The following is a 22,254-nucleotide window of genomic DNA, read 5'->3' as shown; positions in this document are numbered from 1 at the left end:
AAATTTAACCTAACTTTATTATGCCGGTCGGATGGGTTCGCAATACCAAATATTTAAACGTATTAAAAATTTACATATAATTTAAAATATTTTTTTTTTGTAAAAATAAAATTGCCTTTTGATAAGTAAAATATTATTATGTAAAATAAAAAGATTTTAACGGTTAAGTCGGCATGAATTATAAGAAATCTGATTTTCAAAGTTACATGTTACTTTTACTTTTTTCTACGAAGTAAAGGAAGAATTGTGATCGCGAAAAATTTTGGTTTTCTGATTTCAACAGAAATATTCATTTTGGTTAGTTTCAGCGTGACGTCTGTACGTACGTACGTACGTATGTATGTATATACGAGTGTGTACGGTATGTTGTATCTCACATAACTCAAAAACGGTTGATTGCAATCGACTGAACCAAAAAAAGCCCAAAATAAAAAAAAATTGGATTTTGGACTTTTTCTAACTGCAGTAATATGCCCTCATTGAGAGCTTTTCAACGATGTATCATGTGGTACTTATTTTCATTGGTTCCAGAGTTATAGCCAAATGAAATTTTAGTTAATGAAATATTTGGATCTTATAAGAGGAAGGCACATCGGTTCGAATCAGACTTCATCTCCCTTTTGTTTTTTTTAACTTTTTTTCAATTGAAATATATTGATTTATTAATAATTATTAACCTCTGATTTTTTTTAAAAAAGTTTTACAATAAATAATTTATTTATATAGAAGTTATTAATGAAATAAAATTTTATTTACTTTTCATTAAAAAAAAAAATGTGTATGTAATTTAATAGGCGCATAAGTAAGTCATGTGGTGTCCACATCATATTTTGTAAAACATCTGATTATTCGTTTTTGTTTTCATTTTGTTGCTGGTTACTTCATAATAATTTATATAACATAATATTAGATAGATATAAGACTTGCATTTATTATTTAAACAATAATAAAGGGACTTTTGTTCTATCCTAATATTTCAGGTAAGATTGTTGAATTAATAATTGTATAAATATTTGATGTTAATAAAAACCAATATTTTAGTAATTTTGTAACTGTCCACTTTATTAAAGAACTGAAGGATCGTATCTCACTTTCAAATGAAATAAGTTTAAATGAAGTGCAGAAAAAAATGTATATATGTAATTTTAATAGGCGTACAAGGAAGTCATGAGATGTCCACATCAGATTTTTTAAGTTAAAAGAATATACATATGAGATATAATATACATATACAATATACATATATAATATACATATCGAATATAATGTACAAAAAAACACCTATTTAATCTTTTTTTTAAATCGCTACCAAGATCAGGCATGTAAATCAACTCCTGGGAGAGTACGGTTAGACGGAAACGGTGGTTTAAATTACGTGAAAAGAAAATTGTATCGCCGATTATCGCAAAAGATAAGGAAGTCAGGGATAATCCCTTAATTATAAAATAAAGTTTTATTATTTTAAAATATATGTAAGTAAATTTTATTTTTATAACCGTGTAAAAACCTTTTAAAAAATTCTACTTTTGGTCAACGATATAGCGGCGAAACGGTCAACGACGTCTCATAATTACTGTAAATACAATATTTTTATATCACCTTATTTACTGTAACAACTAATCTACTGATTAGATCTTAGGTTACGATAACCAGTAGTGTTTAACCGTTTATTTTGGAAACAAAAATCCGCGTTCAGTCACAAGTGTACATTATAATACTGTATTATTATTATTATAAAATATTGGATTAATATTTGAGTGCCGGTCTGTGCAACAGATTATCGAATTCCTTAATTTTTTGATAAACTGTTTAGTTTAATACGATTTACCTATATCCTGTTCCGTTTATTAACGGTTGCGGCGAAAATAGCATAACAGAGATATTTTCACAAACATTTCTCTGTTTGGTGATCAAAATGTTTAACGTTTTTCGGAAGTGAAAAACAAACTTTTATGCAGAAAGGTCGTGTAATAATTTTTAATATTGAAAGTGATACATTAAAATATCCGTTATGTATAACGCTTACTTAATTGCTGGTTGTGTTACTCTCTTATATTATATTTCAATTTATTTCTATAACAGAGGTAAAATAAACGTTTGTGGAAATTTATATTTTATCATGCATCGTTCGGGACCGGGTCGTACGGTCTTACCGTCTTTTAATGTAAGATTGTGTAGACTGAAATGCTTAAAATATGAACAAACTTGTTAGCGTTCCCTAACCTTCCATCGACTAAACTCGACGTAGAAGTTCATCATTAATGCAACCGTACCTTTCTACTGCTACTATTCCAGTTTCTAGCTTCTTACTCCTTTATGACATTTTAATATGTTATTTAGGGGGCCATATTTTTACAGTACGATTTACATTCATTTTACTTGTGTTCGATTTGAATAGCTATCGGTTTTATTTCTAATCTATTACTTATTTTATGGGAGACTTTTTAAAACGTAGTGATAGATTTAATTATGCATTGATTAAATTTTTTGTCGTTTTTTAATTATCGAAGATGTTTTACTTGAAAAGGTTTATTAATCACGATTCCATTCATTAAATTTTTCTTTTAATTTATATTTCCTAATACGTCTTAACGATACTTTTTGTGTATTTTGTTCCAGTTAAAAGAAAACGCAATTGTTTTTTTTTTTATTGTTTTAAAAAACTGCGTCGACGAATTCTTTAGCGTAATGTTTTAAGTTTTAAAAATACATCAATCGTTTGATGTTAATAATCTTTATCACAAAACATAGAATCTGTACGTCTCACAACATAATAACAGTACATTTGTCTATTGAATATCGATGTTTCAGTTAAAATGTTTTTTTTTTAATCTCACCCCAATTTTACATTAAAAAGTTAATTCGATTATAAATGATCTTGCATTGCTGGGAATAATTTTTTAAATTTGTTGTCGTATTGCAGTATTATATTCATATTACGTAAAATTACTTAGTACGCGTAAAATAAGACAACTAATCCGCTATTTTTATATGTACTATTTACGAATATTTTTTTAATAACTTATTAATGGTATAATTGTGTTGTATTATAAAATAACTCCTAGTAAAATTTAGTGACTTTTGGGGGAAATGAATTGAGCATCTAAATAATCAATACTGTTCAAAATAATCGGATTGTATATCTTCATCTGCTCAAGATAACAAAATTATAGCAAATTGATTAAAAATCATAACTTATTTGGCTATTTTGTAAATTTTAATTTATTTTACAGTTTTAAATAAGCTGACACCTCGCTGACTGTCCCAGACAAGGCCTCACATTATATATTTTAGAATTTCTTTCCTTAGTTGCCATTACAGCCCTTTAGAGTTAACTATTAAAATCGTTTAATAAATATTTAAAATAAAACTGTTTGACTTTCGATTTTCTATTTTTTTACTATTGCTCTCAAGCAAAACGAGCATTTTTTATGAGCATCATAATTCAATCTTTGAGCTTGTAACTTTTGTAAAACTTAAAACGTTCCATACAAATTTTAAGTTTTATTTTTAAAAACCGATTTTGTCAAATATACAAGGATATTTTCAATTTTAAAGATAATTTTTGTTAAAACTTTGGATTATTTAATTACCCATTGTGTTTGAGAAAGTAAAAAATACTCAAAATTAATAAATAACCAATAAAAATTATAAATATTTTTGGGCAAACTATTATGCTTCTAAAAATTGTTAGGGTTGTTGTGTCTGTAAAGACAGTATTGTATAAATTAAATTTCCACGTACCAACAATTTATAAATTTAATTTATTTAAATTGTTGATAAGTGGAAATTTAATTTATACAATTGTATTAATACCAATGGTGCCAAATGCTTAGTAAACCATATAGACAGTATTTTTTAAATTTTAGTTTTTGCTAAAACGTTTTTTATTTTAGTAGTTTTAACTTTTTCATCAAGTAGACAAATGATTAAAAATCATTCTTCAGTGCTTAGAAGGGGATGTATATTGGTGTAATCCCTTACAAATTAGGAATATCCAATTTGCATGATGCAGATGATAAGGAAACTGTACACACTAAACTAGTCCTCTGATTGGAAAGTTTATTGTTCTGAAGATGGGGGGGACACGTTTTGAATACTGCCTTTTTTTTGTTCTGTGTTTCAGTAATAAATTTGATCTTGCAAAGTCCGCAGCTTGCTTCCCATTTATGATAAAATGGTTTCAAAGAAAATCAGTTTCTTGGGAAATAGAATTCATTTTAGTACTGATATTTAAAAAAGTGTATATACTCATTTATGTATAAAATTTTCTTACATTAGCTCATCACTTCAGCAGTGAAGATTAGTATTTTTCCAATAGTATATTTTTGTTGATTATAACTGTATGCCACATAGGCTATGAACCTGCTCTCCTGTTTTCCCAAGAAATAATTATGCATCAGCTCCAGCACATTTATCTTACTTTCCAGATAAAAAAAAAACTAAAACTCCAAAAAGAACTTAGAGTATTTTTTCAAAATGTCAAGACTAAGTTTTTCAAAATGTCAAATGCCATGAAAATAAATTGCTTGTGCAATTGTATTATACTTTTAAGGCTGTACTGATCATAATTAATTGGGTGAATAAAATTGTTGGTTCAATATTATTATTATTACCATTTCTGTTACAACAATTTTTGTATTAAAAATTAATATCAGTCTGTATGTTACACCGATCTTCATTTTTATGCCATCTATACAGTATGACTGCACATGAGGAACCATCATTCACACTCATTCACCAAGCATGCAATTTTACTTTTTGAGTTGTATTTAACTTAATTATTAATACTTTCCAACCTATACTTTAAATAAATATATTCACTTTCTCAACTACAGACAAACTCTTATTTAGTAATTTTAGTTAATACTTCTTTAATAAGATAAGGGATGAATTTTGTAGCCTATGAAAATATCAGACCTGATAGAATTTAAACCATGAACCTTCTGGATGAATAGTAGTAGGGTTGCTACCTCTTTAGTACGTAGTATGGTAGACCAGTTTTTATAACATGAACATATATTTAAACATTTTTGCATATTTTTAAGTCTTATAAAATAAGTCTGTTCTATTCCATGGGCAGGCTAGATTAAGTAGTTATTGTCTTATCTAACTTTTATCTAATTTTTTTTTTTAGTGCTTTGCATAATGAGGATGAAATCAAATCATTGATTAATCTAGATGCCACAATGATATATCATGAATATGATTTATTTCTGTTATAGTATAAGAAGAAATAGAAAATTAAAATAGTAAAACATTTTTAATATCTAGGGGAAATAATAACTTATAATTTAAATGAAAAAGTGACATGGCAAAACAGGACAATAAAATGATTAAATCCCAAAAATTAACTTGGTCAACATATAACAAAAAATGCCTTTCTGCTAAAACAAAACTTAAACATTATAAAACTATAGTTCAGCCAAAAGTCACCTAAGGAAGCGAGACCCTTTTCAAAATCACTCAGAAAAACCGAATTGATAAAATTCTGAAAATAGAGAGGAGAATTGTCAGAACGTGTATCAATAAAAAACACCTAAAAGAAGGCCAATGGTGGATTGTGCCAAATGAGGTGGTGTACCGAGAAAAAGAGCCTGTTACTGATACTATGCGGAAAAAAAGAATCTCTTTCTTTGGTCATCTCAGAAGGACACCGGAAACAAGACTGTCAAGAAATATCATTGAAAAGCTCTGGTTCCAAAAGCTAGAAGTAGGATGGATCAAAGAAATTAGAGAAGATATGAAAGAATTGGGAATTTCCCTGACTGACCTACAGAATAAAACTGGAAAAATTACAAAGCTAAAAGACAAAAGCATTAGATTTAAACAAAAGACAGACAAACGACAAAATACAATGAAGAGGGTGTTTACGGATGAAGAAAAGAAAGCAAGATCTGAACGGATGAAGAAATACTGGGCAGCTCGGAAGAGTAAAATAACACGCTTTTCTCAGAAAAGATCCAACTAAAATTTACTTAAGTGGTCCCATGTTGGCCGTAAAAGCATAATAATAATAATATAAGAAGAAGAAATATAAATTATGTATTGTTAAATTTGTTGGGACTCTTAACTTAGCTTAAGAATTTGACATATCTCATTGAAATTTGATTTTTTTTAAGATCTCAGTAACGTAACGTAAATATGTACTCAAGTCTTATATTTTAATTTACATAACAATTTGTTTAATTTGATGTAAAATCTTTAAGCCCTAGCAAAATTACTTTCTTTAATAGTTAGGTATATAGTGAAAAATACAGAAAAAAGCAAAAATTTTGTTTAGGTTTCTGTTTTATTAAAAATGTACAATTTAATCTAGATATATAGTTTAAATCACAATATCTAGCAACATTGATACACATCACTCTCTTTTGATTCAAAATTTATACCCTTATTGTAGCCAAAGTTGCAATTAAGTTTGAATTTTTGTAGGTTTTGCTATTTCTGTGGGTTATCAGCATTAATTTAAAGAAAGTTGTATCAAAATTGGTGATAGAACTCTGAAAATAAGTCTCCAAAAAAAAACTTACTTAAAACAGATTAGGTGGAATTCTGAATTTTAAATATACATTAAAGCAGATGTACACACAAAGGTTAGACAAGTGGGCTATTGGGTGGAATATTGTATCAAAATTGGTGATAGAACTCTGAAAATAAGTCTCCAAAAAAAAACTTACTTAAAACAGATTAGGTGGAATTCTGAATTTTAAATATACATTAAAGCAGATGTACACACAAAGGTTAGACAAGTGGGCTATTGGGTTGAATAAACTGTAGTTCATTTTATGTGTTTAGTATATTAAACAATTCAATTTTCTAATAAGTCATTTTCTAATGACTGGATTTTCACATTATGTTATAACTACAACTGTATAAATTTTATTAAAGCATATAAAAACTATTTTTATAGTTATAAGCAACTATCTGTTGCTTTATAAATTATTAATAGTTTTATTAGTCACTACCATAGTATAGACTGAAGATTTCTTTTGTTTAAGGCAACCATATCCTCAAATATAGCTAATATGAGAGTTCTTACATTATTATAATTTTTTTTTTCTTTTAATAAAGCTGTGATTAAAGCAGATTATCTCTAATTGTTCATTGTTGTTTTAATTTAGGATCTGGAAAGTCGTACACCATGATGGGAAGCCAGGATAAAGGTATCATTCCACGACTCTGTGATTCTCTGTTTGACCGTATTGCCAAAGAACAAAGCAGTGAACTATCGTATAAAGTAGAAGTGAGCTATATGGAGATATATAATGAAAAGGTATTGTAGATTTCATGCACTTTTACACATCAAACAATTAGATACTTTGGAATGATCATTTCTGCAAGTATTATAAAGATTTTTGCATTTTTTTATGCTATATGCTATTTTAATGTTGTTTTTTTTTGTAAATATAAATAAAAATGCATTCTAGTTCTTTGGAATTATGTTTTTTTTATTTCAAAGATTGGGATAAAGCGATTGGGATTGGAATTGAGTATAAAATTTGTAAACATAATCTGTTTACTAGAAAACCTAGGAGTAAATAATATTAAAATTAGAATGGTATTTAACTGTCATGCCTTGCTAAAAAACAGTAACAATTTTAAATGTGTGAACAGCATCCATAGTTACATTTCAGTTGGCAGAATGATCATGTACAATTAGAAGAGTAGTATGTGTCACCATAGAATTAATCATTTAAAGGCTATCGCGCACTTTATTTCTTTAAATTTTTATTATTTCGTTAAGAGATACCAGGTTAATGGAGATTATTTATCCCTTACATTTTAAAATACATATTAATTGACCCCGCTGCATGACAATACTATTTTTGTTGAATATAAGTGTCAATACCACTTAATTTTTAATTGTACATAGTGAGGGAAAATATACGCAACCCTTAAATTTGAAAACATATTGTGGAGCGAAATTTAGTTTTTAGCTGGCAGGAATGTCTTGGCAACGGGTAATCTTGTGGTAGAAGTGGTAGCACATGATAGCCAAGCAATTTCCCTCCTTTTTTGATGTCAGGGGTCATAAGTTGCGATTCAACAAACATGCATTTCTCCCCGGCTCAACATGCATTCATTGTTGAAAGTTAATTCAAATCACAGTCATTCATAAAATGTCAGGAAGACTTAGGGTAGCTTTTCCTGAATCGCAGATGCCTAATAAATCAATGATCTTTATGCATAGTCACTCATTCTAGAGAAACCAGTCATGTAGATGAATGTAAACAATCTGGCTGACCTACTGTTTTAAGTGATGCATCCTTGGAAAGTATCTGTGTATCTTTGCTACATTCATCAAGAAAGTCGATGACGAAAACTTTGTCAACAAACCGAATGTCTTATTGGAGTGTTTACAGAGCCACAAACAAGCTGAACTCCATCCATATCTCCTTCACATTGTGCATGAGCTTTGAGAACCTGTTAAGGGAAAAAGAATACATTACTGTCAATGGCTTTTGTGTTTTATTCACAGCAGTGTTCGGGTGTTGGATTTTGTTTTCTACTCTGATGAAGCATTTTTTCACCTAAGTGGCTACGTAAACAGCCAGAATGACAGATATTGGAGTTCAAAAACCCTGACATTTTCCATGAATATATTGACTGATTTCTTTGCCAATATGGCAGCTTGTAGCATTTATTTTGCAATAACTCAGAAATGGTGGAAAATAAAATGCTAAGTGTAGAAAGAATGAAAATTTCTTTTTACAGATTTTTGTTGTAATGTCAGAATACTTTAAATTTTATAGTCTTTCTGAATTGATTTCTGTTTCTAATTTATTATTTAAAAAATAAATAAATAAAAAATAGGGTAATAAGTATAATTTGTAAATTATGTTTTTTTTTTAAGAACAAAAACAATATTTTGCCATGTAAAATAAAAAATGGAAAATTTGTTAAACAAATAACCTTTTCTAGAAAAAAAAAAATGTCTATTTGAGAATGCATATAAAATCAAGTATGGATACCTTAGTAGCTTAAGAATTCTGGTTAGAGTAATTGGATTAATAGAATCTGATGGTTAAACCTCTTTATAGGGAGTGGTAAATATATGAATCTAAAATTTTGAAATACAACATTCTTAAATCTGATGCACTTTTAAAATTTTTTAATTTTAGCAACTAATCGACCAAATTAGTTTTATACTATCATGCTTAAGTGTTAATCAGAATTTATAAATCTATTCTTTCATATGGATTTATTTAGTTTATATAAAAATCTAACAGAAGTGACTGAAAGATAAAAACATTTTAAATTAAAATATTAAAATAAATTCTATATTTTCAATTTAAAAACATCTTGAAGATAATAATATTAATCATTTTTAATATGATGATCAAGATGAAAAATGTACTGTTAAACATAATTAGATTATTTAGTTGCAGCTTTAATGTAATTTGTGCACTTATTTCCCAGTGCATTGTTTGTATATTTTATTATTATTCCTCTCCATAACTTTTCAGTTTATACTTAATTTATAACTAGTTTAATCCATTTTTGTTTGGAACTGATTTAAAAAAAATCTTTTGGTTCAAGATTAGATTAGCAAAACCACTCTTGTTGTGACAAAAATACTTCTATATGTTATCATCTGCCTCCCGATAAAAGCTACACATCAGTAGTTATAAGAAGAATAAAGATAACAAACTTATAACTAAACAATTTTACATTTTACATGTTGTATTATCATTATAAAAAAAGAAGTTTGTCTGTACAATTTAATAATATTGGGATATGTTGCACTAAGAATTTTAAGTGAGCTAAAAGACCCAGCTTTCCATTAAGCTAGTAGAATGTATATTTGCATTACTCCAAATATAAGTTGAATGGACTTTGAAAGAAATATATGTTGTCTTGGACAATGTGACAATCCATAAATCTATAAAAATGTTGAAAGAAGAGTAACAGAGTGGTAGTGTCAGTTATTTTTTGTTCTGTTTTGTGAGTAAGGGTTGAAAATGATTTTAAAGATGTATTACATAGAACAGAATGCAAGGGTATTGGGGGATAGTGTTTTTTTTTGAGTTATCAGATCCAAAACCAAGCATGACACAGCTCCAGGGGGTGTCATCACCTCAAACTGCTACTCGAGAATTGATGTTCCCCCCACACACCCGGGACTCGGTCTTTAATTAATCGCCATTCCTTTAATGAGGGGTCCTTATAGAGATCCCCCACCGGTCCTAACACCAAGCCTCAAATGAGAAACTGCCAAAGGTATCCCTCACCGGGGCAACGGTCTTTCTTTGCCCCCCTCATCGAAGTTCCATTGGAACACTAAGGGAGCCCCTGTCCAGTCACAGGCAGCGGGACACCTAAGCGGCCCACCCCTCCTGGACAGGGCTATCCCTACCCAGGTCTTCCCCAAAACACAGTAAAAGCACCTCATTTTTGGTATTGGTCCTGCAGCCCCCTGGTCATTATTTGTCCCCTGAGAGAATGCCCCCTGAGAATTACAAAGAGTACATTTGGCCTCCGTTGGGCAATCCTTACGTAGATGTCCTGCAATTCTACAATTTAAGCAATGTCCTTGCCTATCAGGACCGCCGTAGAACCACCCAGCTCGGTGCCCAATCCCCCAACATCTATAGCGACGCTCCTCAGCTGACCGCCTTGAAACCTGGCAAGACACTCACCCAATGTGGATGTGACCGTCCTTCAGCAATTTATCTGTGAGCAGAGACGGAACCACCACCGTCAACACTTTTGTATCCCCAATTGAGGGCCACAGGGAGAGGACATCTATCATCACTGAGTTTTCAGCCATTGTGCAGATATCATGCACTAAATCCACCTCAGAGGTAAGGGCGTCTGTGCTTTATGAGCAAGTCAACACGTCAAACACCCCTACCGGCCTGTAACTGTCGTGTCCTCCACCTTGTCCAAAATTTGCCGGTGTAGCTGCTCAGCAACATCTCCAGTCTTCATAACTCTGATGTGAATGTCCTATCCCTGACCTCGACGCACCGAGAGTATACATGCTTCGCCTAGCGACATGGAGTCCTTTACAGTGCAAAAGAGATCTGCATATGTGCGGCCTGCTGCCTTCACCACCACTGATGCATTGGGCGCCCTGCCGATTTCTTTACCAACCCTACTCACTGTGGTACCCAGTGATGACATATCTGTGTGTGCCCGAAGCTTACAAGAACGACTCCGAGCCACAAACTCAGTCACTTGATAACAAAAGAAACCCCACCCTCTTGTGAGGCCCACAAAAATAGGCAATGGCATTCTCACCCAACACCAGCTGAGCTGATTCCATCAAGCAGTTGATCAAATGTTCCTCACCCTCTGATGAGTCCACTAACACCAAATAATTCAGTCCACCTACGTCTACTGACCCACTGGCCAAATCCATCGCACAGATATTGCCAGCAAAAACCTGACCAGCTCACAATGAGCCTGATCGAAGCATCAGGCCTGCCCAGGGCATCTTCTCCAACAACGCCAAGGTGGCCCAATAATCTGGCCCTGTGCCAGATCAGCCACCCACACAAGGCCATCAGCTCCACTGATATTCTCCAGTTACCACAGTGGATGTAAATACTTCCTTGAGTTACCTCTGAAAGATCAGCCGGGCAATTTGCTGCAAACTACCCTACTTCCAGTGCCTTCCACACATCTATCCCAGGAGTACCTCCATCCATTGTTTGAGTGGCCACATTAGAAACACTGAAATAAGTTTAATTATTTAATTTTTTAATGGTGATTATATATTTGTTTTTTATTTTAAGATGGATAGAGTTGGATTGCTTTACAGTTCTTTATGAATGTATTACATGCTATATGATGATTCTTAGGTACCAGACTTAACAAACAAGAAGGAGAATTATGTCAAGTTTTTTTTTTTCTCTAATTCATCATAATACTTATTAAAATATTTTGTTTACTGATTACTACTTTTGATCGTTCAGTAGTTTTAGGTTGAATGTATTATACCATCAAACCATCACAGTCTACATATATGGCTATCTATATGCAATGTGAATGTAAAAACAATCATAATTTTTTGGAAAAAATTTAAAACATTGATAAATTACATTGACTTATATTTAAAAGTTATCATCAGATTCTATTATAAGTATTTGAACCAGTTTTTGTTATACTTCCTATGGTTTGTCTTGTAATTTAGTACTTCTCTTAAGCATAAAAAAATAACCAAAAAAATATTTTATTTTTTAAAGTGAAGAATATTTTCTTGAAAAACATGTTTAATTTCTAATAATGAATAATGCACAAACTTATTCATTTTTAATATTCTCTAAGAATATAATTTGTTTTAACCTCGCCTCAAAAATGTTTGCCAATGAAGTGTATTTTGAAACCACTTTCTCCTGATGCTGCTGAGACTTTTCCCCATATTATGTAAATTCATTTGGGTAGTTTAGATACAGTTGGGTTTTTATTTTTCCCACGGTTTTAGACAAATTATTTCTGGTCAAAAGTCATATTGTAGTCGCATCCATAAATCTTTCAAAAGTCATTGATGGCCATATCCACTTGAAGTTAGCTTGATCCACCATACATAATTACCAGATTTTTATCTATCTAAAATTCAGTCTAAATTTCTTTCAATACAAACTAACCGTGAAATTAAGATCAAGCAAGAACAGGATTTCTAAACTATTTAGTTGGTTCCTCCATATCACTTTTTGGTAGTTAAATTACAAGATTTTCCATCATCCGTGTTTTTTCTTGATGTTGAAAGTTAATTTCCATTGCAGGTTTTACATTTTTAAATAAAATATAAAATTAATTTTACAATCATCAGTTACGCGTAACTAAATAAATTGATTTCACTCCCTCATTATTCATAATTTAATTGAGTGCTGTATTAAAAAACTAATAGTTAATCTGATTCTAATATACCTCAATTAGTTAGCTGCATTTTTATTGTAAAGCCAGATTAATATTTAAATGTTGCTGACTTGTCTTTTAAATCATATGCCAAATGTTGAGCTAAGGATGCATGATATAATACAAAGTTTCTGCCTCTTGATCATTCATTTACATTAGCCTAAATTAATGTCTATATTTTTCACTTATCCCGTAACCTTTAATCTAAATATACCTAGTATGTAGTTTGGGTAAATATTGTTACATTTTTAGTGAATAAATACTGTAGATTTTATCATGAAATCTTTTGATAGCTTATCTTTGATAAATCTATACAAAGCTCCTACTAAAAAAAAATGATAAATTCATGTGCAAATATTATGATGTAGCATAGTAGTAGTACCAATGATTAAGTGTTATTTTATATTAAATTGGGTGAGTATTAAATGGCCCCAAATATAATGTGAGTACTGAATTTAAGAACAATTTTTTAGGAGAAATATCATTCTTTTAGGCTCAGTATTTTTTTGAAATATTTAATTTATTCTTAAAAATGCTGACCTAGTTCATGCAGTCAAAAAACAGTTTGAATTGATTGATTGAATTTAGAGTTGCTATTTACATTTTTTTATGGTTATAGGTTCATGATCTTCTTGATCCCAAAGCAAGCAAAACAGCTTTAAAAGTTAGGGAGCATAACGTTTTAGGGCCGTATGTTGATGGTCTTTCACAGCTAGCAGTTACATCATTTCAGGTTAGTATATGCTTCTGAAGCTTACATGGTATGCTACTTTCAATTCTGTTATATGTTAAAATATTGCATTTAGAGGTGACCTTATGAAATGTATGTTCTTCAGGCAAAATGTTTTTCTTTTCTGGATCTATGTATTCCTCATTTGTCTAAGGTACTTCTTCAAAAGTTCTACTTATCAAAATTATTATTTTAAAATATAAATTGAGAAATTTTAAATTGTGTAAAATGTACCTATAAGTGTAGCAATCGTAAACACCAAAAAAATACTGATTAGATTGGTTTAAATTCCTCTGTGTGTTACTAAAGATCACCACTCTTAAGCTCGATTTTACAGAACAGTACCTTATCCTGGCATCTTTTAGTGTCATTGGGTAGCTGTTTTACAATTAAGTTTAGATCCAAATTTAAAAGAAAATTTCATGCATGAAATTTGATCACAATCACACTTTTAGTTAAGTTAAGTTAAGCAAGATAATGATGAATGTTAAGGAAAATAATAAACAATGTTATGAAAAGATTTATTAAAAATAATAAAAAATGTAATTACATTAAAGTCGTTGCTCTTTTATCTGATTACAACTCAAATATGAGATGCAGAATATTAATTCTTCATCAATTTACTCTTATTTATTATTCTAGTATCACTAATTATATATAATTATTTTATTTTTTATGTGTTATGCAAGATATGAAAAGCACTAAGAAGCTTCATTGTTATTTACTGTTATAGATAATTGAAATGCCTTTGTGCATTTATAAAAAAAAAAACTGCTATTAAATGTCATCAGTGTGTATGTGTTACATATAACAGCAGATGCCTTTGCAGGTATACATGAAATGGTGTTTTATTATAGTATTGGTGTAGTGCTTAGCATTGTAATAAATGAACTTGTACTAATTTCAAAATTTTTGTTGAAAATGGGTTGTACATTTTAGGATTCTTTTCCTTGTATTTGTAAAGTGTTGTGTGGGTGAATTGAAAAATGGTTAGTTGAAAACTAAAATTTTTGATAATTAGGAAGTTCCCATTAGATTTTTATATTCTTTATGAAAAATAACAAGAATAAGATGAAGAAGCATTAAATAATAGTCTACAGTACCTGAAGGATTTATTGATCTTCAACTTCAGATTGAGTTTTAAAGATGGATAGGTAATATCTTTACTCCTAATTCCTAGGATTTCTAAAAATGTGTGGTTTTCTTATTATTTAAGCAAACATTTGCTCTATTTCTCAACAGTATGACAGTAGTTAAAAATTTTAGTTTTGATTTTTCATCATTGCCATATTACTGTAAAAATCATTGGCAGTGTTCCATCCTCCTGTTCCCGGCCAACTAATGGCAGTTGTTACCATCACATGTACAAGTTTGTGTTTAGATGGAGTTACTTTCAGTACGCAATTATTTTGCTTGTTCTCAACTTGTTCAGCTATATGAATGTTCTTATACTAATCACCAGTTAATTAAAATTAATGTATAACTTATTAAAATACATTAATACATGATTTTATTTTAATAATTCTGTATAATTTACAATGTATTTAAGTACTTCCAAGAAATTCATTGTAATTTGGTTTGCTGTAGTCTGGCATCTTGTTATCATGTTAGGATATCTATTGGCTATCCTCAGGATGCCCTCTAGTTGTTATGAAAGGCCCTTTTTCATAGCCAAAGTAAGCTAAGTAAAACAAAAACAGTTATGCTACTTGTTTCTATTTTTTAGGATTGAGTGACGATTTTTTTTTCCTTTTATAAGCAAAGATCTCAGATTTGTAAATATCTTATATCAGTGTGTGAATAACTTAGAATTTACTAAATATTGGGTCTTGCACGATTTATATTTATGGGTACCAAACAATGGTAATGATCTAACAGCCCGTATTTGTATCTTGAAAATTTATTTTTACTTTTTAAGAGAGCCTCAATGATGATATTACATTTGAGATAGAAAATTTAGTGGTATAATAAATATCTATAAATAATGACAAGTTTATTGCTGCATTAAAACACTTCAAACATGTTTGTTTGTGCTGTTTGGCTTGATTTTTTTGCAAGTGAAGTCAAATTTGGTTGTCTTATAAAAAATTTATCATCGTAAAAAAGAATCTATAAATTTCATCTTATGGGCATCAGAAAGAAATACTATCAAACTATAATATATGGAAAGAGAACCACTTGTTTTGATTTATTTATTGGTTCTTTTAGTAACTTTAAATCACAAGCTATTTCTGAGCTTAAGTGAACTAGCTGAAGAATGAATAGTTTCCTAGTTAATATGCCCTTGCATATTAGTATACCAAATTCACTGTTATTTAATTGACATTTATTCGCAAAAGTAACACTTCCACTATCTTCACAGCAGGACTAGCAGTATAATGAAGATCACTACTCTCAGGAAAAACAACACTTAGACTAATGCCTATTACACCTTAGATGCTTTAGACATTTTCTAGCCATAAGAAAGAGAAAGAGATGCTTAATGTAAAGCAAAAAATTAATTGCACTCCTTAAAAAAAAAAAGCATTTTATGTTGGCTGAACTCATGTACTGATAAACTCTTTGACCTTTTTTTTTGTATAATTTTTTTGTTTTATTTGCAGTAAACAGCAATAAAACTAAATTATTCTGTTTGTATGTTATTTTCTTACATTGATTAATATGAGATAATTATAATTTTTTTAGGATATAGATAATTTAATGGCAGAAGGAAATAAATCTCGTACTGTAGCAGCAACAAACATGAATTGTGAATCTTCACGCTCTCATGCTGTTTTCTCAATAGTTCTCACTCAAACTTTAACTGATGTGAAGTCAGGTGTGTCAGGAGAGAAGGTTAGTCGTATGTCACTGGTTGATTTAGCTGGAAGTGAAAGGGCAATTAAAACTGGTGCTGCTGGTGATAGATTAAAAGAGGGTTCGAATATTAATAAGTAAGTACATAATTTTAACTTTTTGTTTAAATAAAAGTATTTAGCTTTTTGTTTAATAAAAGTATTGATTTAACAAAAATTTGTGATATATAATTTAATAATCAATTTTATAGTAAATATATACTGTGAAATTATAATTGCTTATTTGTTTCCAGGCCTAAATACTGCTTTTATGAATATTTTATTTGATGAGCTTATATTAAAGTCATTGTTTTCAGTTATTAACTATCAATGTTTACTCAAATTACACTGAGTATAAGGATCAAGTTACACTTAAGTATATACCTGAATATTTTTAAGAAACATATATTTTAAGTTAATTTTCTGTGGATTGACAAAAAACAGATATCTATTCTTGTGAAATATTTTTAGGTAAAAGCCTAATTTAAGTAACTAATTTTTTTCTTTTATCATAGTAAGTGTGCAGTGTTATTGTATTTAATTTATTATCCCCTAGCATTATTTAGGAAGCAATTATTGCTGAAGAACTACAAAAAGTTAATAAGAAGAAGAAGTTACAAGGATTGAAAGAAAACGTATGGGCAATATCTGCTATTTTAATTAAAAATCAATCTGTTAGCAAATAATTATGACTTAACTCATTGGTGTATGCCTGGGTAAGGTAAAAATAATTTTCATAAGGGATTTATATAAATTTATATTTATTAATTATCTTCACAGTCATTTGATAGTAATCAATTTTATTTTAATTTCAGAGTTTTCATAAACTAATCGATTGAGAATAGAGATTTTAGTAATAATGAAATTTGCAAATGTTTTTAGCTGGTGTTTAATATGAATATTTTATACATAATTTTTCAGGTCATTAACAACATTAGGGTTAGTAATATCTAAATTAGCTGATCAAATATCTGCTGGTAAGAATAGAGACAAATTTGTTCCATATAGAGATTCAGTACTTACTTGGTTACTTAAGGTGAGTCAGCTCATTCACTTTGTATGCATTTACAATAATTCAATACATTATTTTATAATAAAATGAGAAATTTCTTTGTTTAGGTTTAAAAATACTGGATGGATCTCCCATCCAGTAAAAATCCAGTTAGAAATTTTGTTTCATATTCTGTTATATTTGAAAGTTTATAAAATATTTCTTATTTAAGAGAAGCAACAGAAGCTTCATCTGTTAAATCTATAATTTTATATTCATAATACAGCGTTATCATAAAAGAATGGTGCGGTTTTGAACATCATTTAAATTAAAACAGAATTACCTACAGTTTGTTTTTTATTTTTCAAATTTGTCGTCTCGAAACATTTTTTTACATAATTAATAAATTTCAATATTTGCGCTCTTAGTCGCTCTACAAATGTCCAAACGATACTCAACTTCTCTCCAAACATTGGTTAACATTTCTTCGTTAATGGTTGTCATTGCTTCATTAATCCTGTTTTTTAAGTGGTTTAGTTCACAAATTTTTTGTGTATAAACAACACTTTTGATGTACCCCCCACAAGAAAAAGTCACAAGGTGTCAGGTCTGGACTCCTTGGAGGCAAAAGTATGGGTCCATCAGTCGGCCTATCCATCGATCTCCAAATTTTTCGTTCAAAGCGTCTGTGACCAACGCATTGAAGTGCAGGGGTGCACCATCTTGTTGGAAATGAAGTTGATGAATGTTTTCGAGTTCATCCAGCTGAGGAAAGCAATAATTGGTTAACATGTCAAGATACACAACTCCATTAATTGTTTTTTCAGCGAAGAAAAAAGGCCCTATTACAAGATTTTTCATCACACCACGCCAAACATTAACTTTAGGCGAATCGCATTGTTTCTCAATAATTGCATGTGGGTTTTCAGAGCCCCATATTCATGAATTGTGTCTGTTAACACATCCATTCACATGGAATGTAGCTTCGTCTGTAAAAATTATATCATCTAAAAATGATTCGTTTTCACTTATTCTGTCCGACATTTCAACAGCGAAATTATAGCGTTTTACACCATCATCGAGTTTCAATTCCTGCAGTATCTGGATTTTATAAGCGTGTAATTTCAGTTTTTTATGTAAAACTTTGTGAACTGTTGATTTTGGAATACCTAATTCGATGCTTCGACGGGAGATGGACTTCCCAGGACTTCTAATTGCCGATTGTCTAATTAGTTCAACCATTTTGTCTGGTACACTTGGTCTGCACACTTGGTTGATTTCTGTTTCTTAACTGATCCAGTTTCTTCGAATTGTTTGAACCAACGTGTTATAATTAATGCTATTTTTGTGTCGTGGATCTCTTCCGAATTCACGTCAGAACGCACGTTGAACTGAAATTACGGATTTTAATTCAGATATCAATAAAACACTCTTTGCTTTGTCTTCACCGAGAACATAGTAACTCACTAAACTCACTGCAACAACAATACAAAAACTGACGTTATGGTTACAACTGCTGATAAACAAACTTTTGGGTTGGAGGCTTTCAGGGATACCAATATTAACACCTAGAAATTTCCCTACAATCTTCCTATGAATTACTGAAACCGCACCCTTCTGTTATGATAACCCTGTATTACATGAATCCATTCTATAGAAATGATTTTTTTGCATTATTAGTTTTGATGAAAAATGAAACTGGTTTGGAACTTCGAGATTTTATGTTGATATTTATTTTGCCTAATTTATTTTATATTTTAATAGTGGCCTTTGATTTTAAGATTTTCATTATCTATTAAAAACTTACTGGGTTGGTATAGTGGTAAAATCTTTGTCAAAAATCAACTGTTTTAACAGCTGGTTATCAAAGTCAAAGGTTTTCTGAGGTTCAAATCCTATTATAGTAATATTACAGGGATAATATTGCAGGTGAATTTTATTATAAACAGGAGTTTTGATCTTACGATACAAATGACTACAATTGGCAACAATGCACAAATTTCTATCTTTTTGGTTTTACAGAATCAAAACAGGCTGCTTAAAAAAATATTTTATTTAATTTGAAATATATAACTGTAAAATTTTTAGGTTAAGACTTGATTTATGAGGCTATCCAGAAACTAAACTGAAAAACTTGATTTAACAATATGATTTCATCCATATAACAATGTACAGTAGTGGGATTCTGTTATAATTCATTCATACTACCCACTTGATGTTACATTTTTTGTTTATATTTTATGGTGGCCTGAATTGGGTTTATGTTCAATGTTTATAATTATTTTCTTAATGAAAAATTTGAAGGTTTCTGATGAACAACATATGTTAGTTAAATTGTTTTGAATTTTATAAAACTCTCTTTGAAGCTTTCAAATTTACAGCAAGGTTATGGGAATAAAGCGTATGAACCATACCCAGTGTTTGAGTACTCAGTTGTTTCAAATTAAGCAAAATAACAATTTATAATAGGGTAATGAGATTATAGAAAAATAAAAGTAATAGAGACCATCATGAAACCAACCAGATGACAAAAATCATAAAAAATGTGAGGTTATGATTGCCAAAAGTCATATTTGTGTTTAATTTTTCCAAAAATCAGAACTTAGATTTTTTTTTTTTTGAATAATTTTCTTGTTTAATATTTTTTGTTATACTAAAGAGCAACCAGCATTAAATTTGCACCAATGAATTTGTAAACTATTAAAACAAAACATTTTCATTTAAATAAATAATGAAGAAAAGATAAATTTAAAATCCACTATTACATGGAAGTCACAACTAGTATGTTATGTAATTTTTGAAACAACTTTAGAAAGATAAACTTCTAAATGTTCATTAGAAAATGAAAATATTTTACTACGATTAAAAAAAAAAATTTTAAATCAATTTTAAAATTCAACCAATCTGCACTACCTAATTCTAGAAAAATTAATAAACAAGTGTAAAAAAAAGAAACCTATACCAATTTGGCAGTGTAATTTGAGCAAATTCACTGAATTCTGATTAAGTTCACCGTGGTAGAGTAGTAATGTCTCGGCCTTTCATCTGAAGGTCCCGAGTTCAAATCTCAGTAGGCGTGGCATTTTTTTACATGCTACAAAATTGATATATCATTCATCTAGTAACTATAAGAGAATGTAAGCCCTTTATTACTTTGTAAATAAATAAGATGAAACAGGATCACAAATTAATTATGTTAGATAGATCAGATATGTTTTACTTTCTCGGCTACAGCAATATAGCAGCTATAGCTATAATGGAAAAGTATATAGATTGGTCAAAAAAATTGTTAGTCTTTTTTTTAAGATTTCTGTCTTAATGGAGACATTACAAATTTTTTTAATAAAAATAGATTTAAATAAATTGTATAAATTTGCAAAAAAATTATTCCAGTAGTCCAAAAGACAATGAACATATGTATGTATGTATGTATGTATTTATTTACATACATATGTTGACATGTATTTGGTCTTACCACTCTAGACCCCATTGACCTATTTTCTTCTAATTTGGTAGACGTTACCTTTGCGTAAAAAAAATGAATTAAATTTTGCAAAAATTGGAAAAAGGGGGGGTATTTTGGTATTTTGGCCGAATTTAAATTTTAAATCTTTACTGGTGCAGTTTGAACTTCTTTTATCCAGATCTCAAATTACCAAAAATCTTTGTTTCATGTTACCCTCCTCCCCAAAAAAAGAATATATATTTTTCTTTTTTACCTATATCTTGCCTCAAAAAATGAATTAATGGGAATTTTTGCATTTGTACTTTCTACATCAATAGGCCTTCAAACCACTATAAAATGTTTTTTTCTCGTCCACTCCAGTGGTCTGTGGTAAAAAAAATATTTCTTAATTTAAAAAAAAAAAATTAAGTTACCCATTGCCTTTAAAATATGAAAAATCTTATTTTTTTTCAAATATTTCTTGAAAAAACAAATTAGCAAAAAAATGTTCACCCTCCTTCTAGAAAATTACAATTGTTTATTTAGAATTATGGTCATATCTTTGTATTTAGTAAAATATCTGACATAAGCCTTTCAGATTAGTTCATCCTGGCTGTTCAACTGGATATTAATGTGTTATATATATTATTCATTTTATATATTTATTTTTCTTTTGTTAACTAAAATCAAATTTTTCATTAAATTTGTAATATATTATACTGTAACATTTAAAACACTGAATATTTTGTGTGAATGCCTTATTGGTTGTTGCTTATCTGCTACTGACATATGACTAATATTTAAGATACTAAATTAAAATTTTATTGCTAGATTAGTGAAAATTTATCTGAAAAAACCTTTTTTTTATGTGTTGTCCATTTATGTATGTATCTAAGTAATTTTAAATAATTAGATCAAATCCTAGTGTAGTTGAATATTTTTGTATTCAACGAACATTGTAGATATATATTAATTTAATCTCATTTTAATTATAAATGTTTTTAATAAATTGTTATAAGGAGATTTATTAATTACTATTAATAACTTTGATTTTAAAAATAGAAGTTTCCCAGTTTTCATTCTTTATAAATTGATAACATGTAGTAATTGTTTCATGATATCTCTGTCTGAATAATTATTGTTTCAATAGAGTGGAAGCAGAATCTAGAGTAACAGGAACTGATCTCAAAAATAATTATTTTCTAACTGTTAGATGACCATGAACTACTTAAGTTCATGTTTCATTTGTGATGATCAATATAGTTGCAGTTACTGATTAAGCTAAAAACCAGTAAATTTTACTTGTTGACTTATTCACTTTTTAGTTTTTGTGTGAAAAATTTCCATTAACTTTGCAGCACTACGTAATATAATGTTATAACTTGTAGGC

The 22,254-nt window shown here is 29.5% G+C and overlaps 1 protein-coding gene across 4 annotated transcripts in view; it reads left to right on the top strand.

The window, feature by feature from the left end:
- The window catches only part of Khc-73 (Kinesin heavy chain 73), a 489,570-nt gene that overhangs the window by 269,638 nt on the left and 197,678 nt on the right, over positions 1 to 22,254 (top strand). For all 4 annotated transcript variants that reach the window (XR_012756224.1, XR_012756222.1, XR_012756225.1 and 1 more), the window contains exons 4-7: positions 7,122 to 7,273; positions 13,484 to 13,597; positions 16,280 to 16,527; positions 17,350 to 17,464. Coding sequence is in view for 1 of the 4 variants with exons in the window: in XM_075364813.1 (XP_075220928.1) it covers positions 7,122 to 7,273; positions 13,484 to 13,597; positions 16,280 to 16,527; positions 17,350 to 17,464 (629 nt within the window). In the remaining 3 variants the exon portion in view is untranslated. The remainder of the gene's footprint in view (positions 1 to 7,121; positions 7,274 to 13,483; positions 13,598 to 16,279; positions 16,528 to 17,349; positions 17,465 to 22,254) is intronic.

Source organism: Lycorma delicatula, chromosome 1 (assembly GCF_047948215.1).
Source record: "Lycorma delicatula isolate Av1 chromosome 1, ASM4794821v1, whole genome shotgun sequence".
Lineage (NCBI taxonomy): Eukaryota > Metazoa > Arthropoda > Insecta > Hemiptera > Fulgoridae > Lycorma > Lycorma delicatula.
The sequence above is the reverse complement of the archived record's forward strand: the minus strand, read 5'-3'. Positions and strand labels throughout refer to the sequence as shown.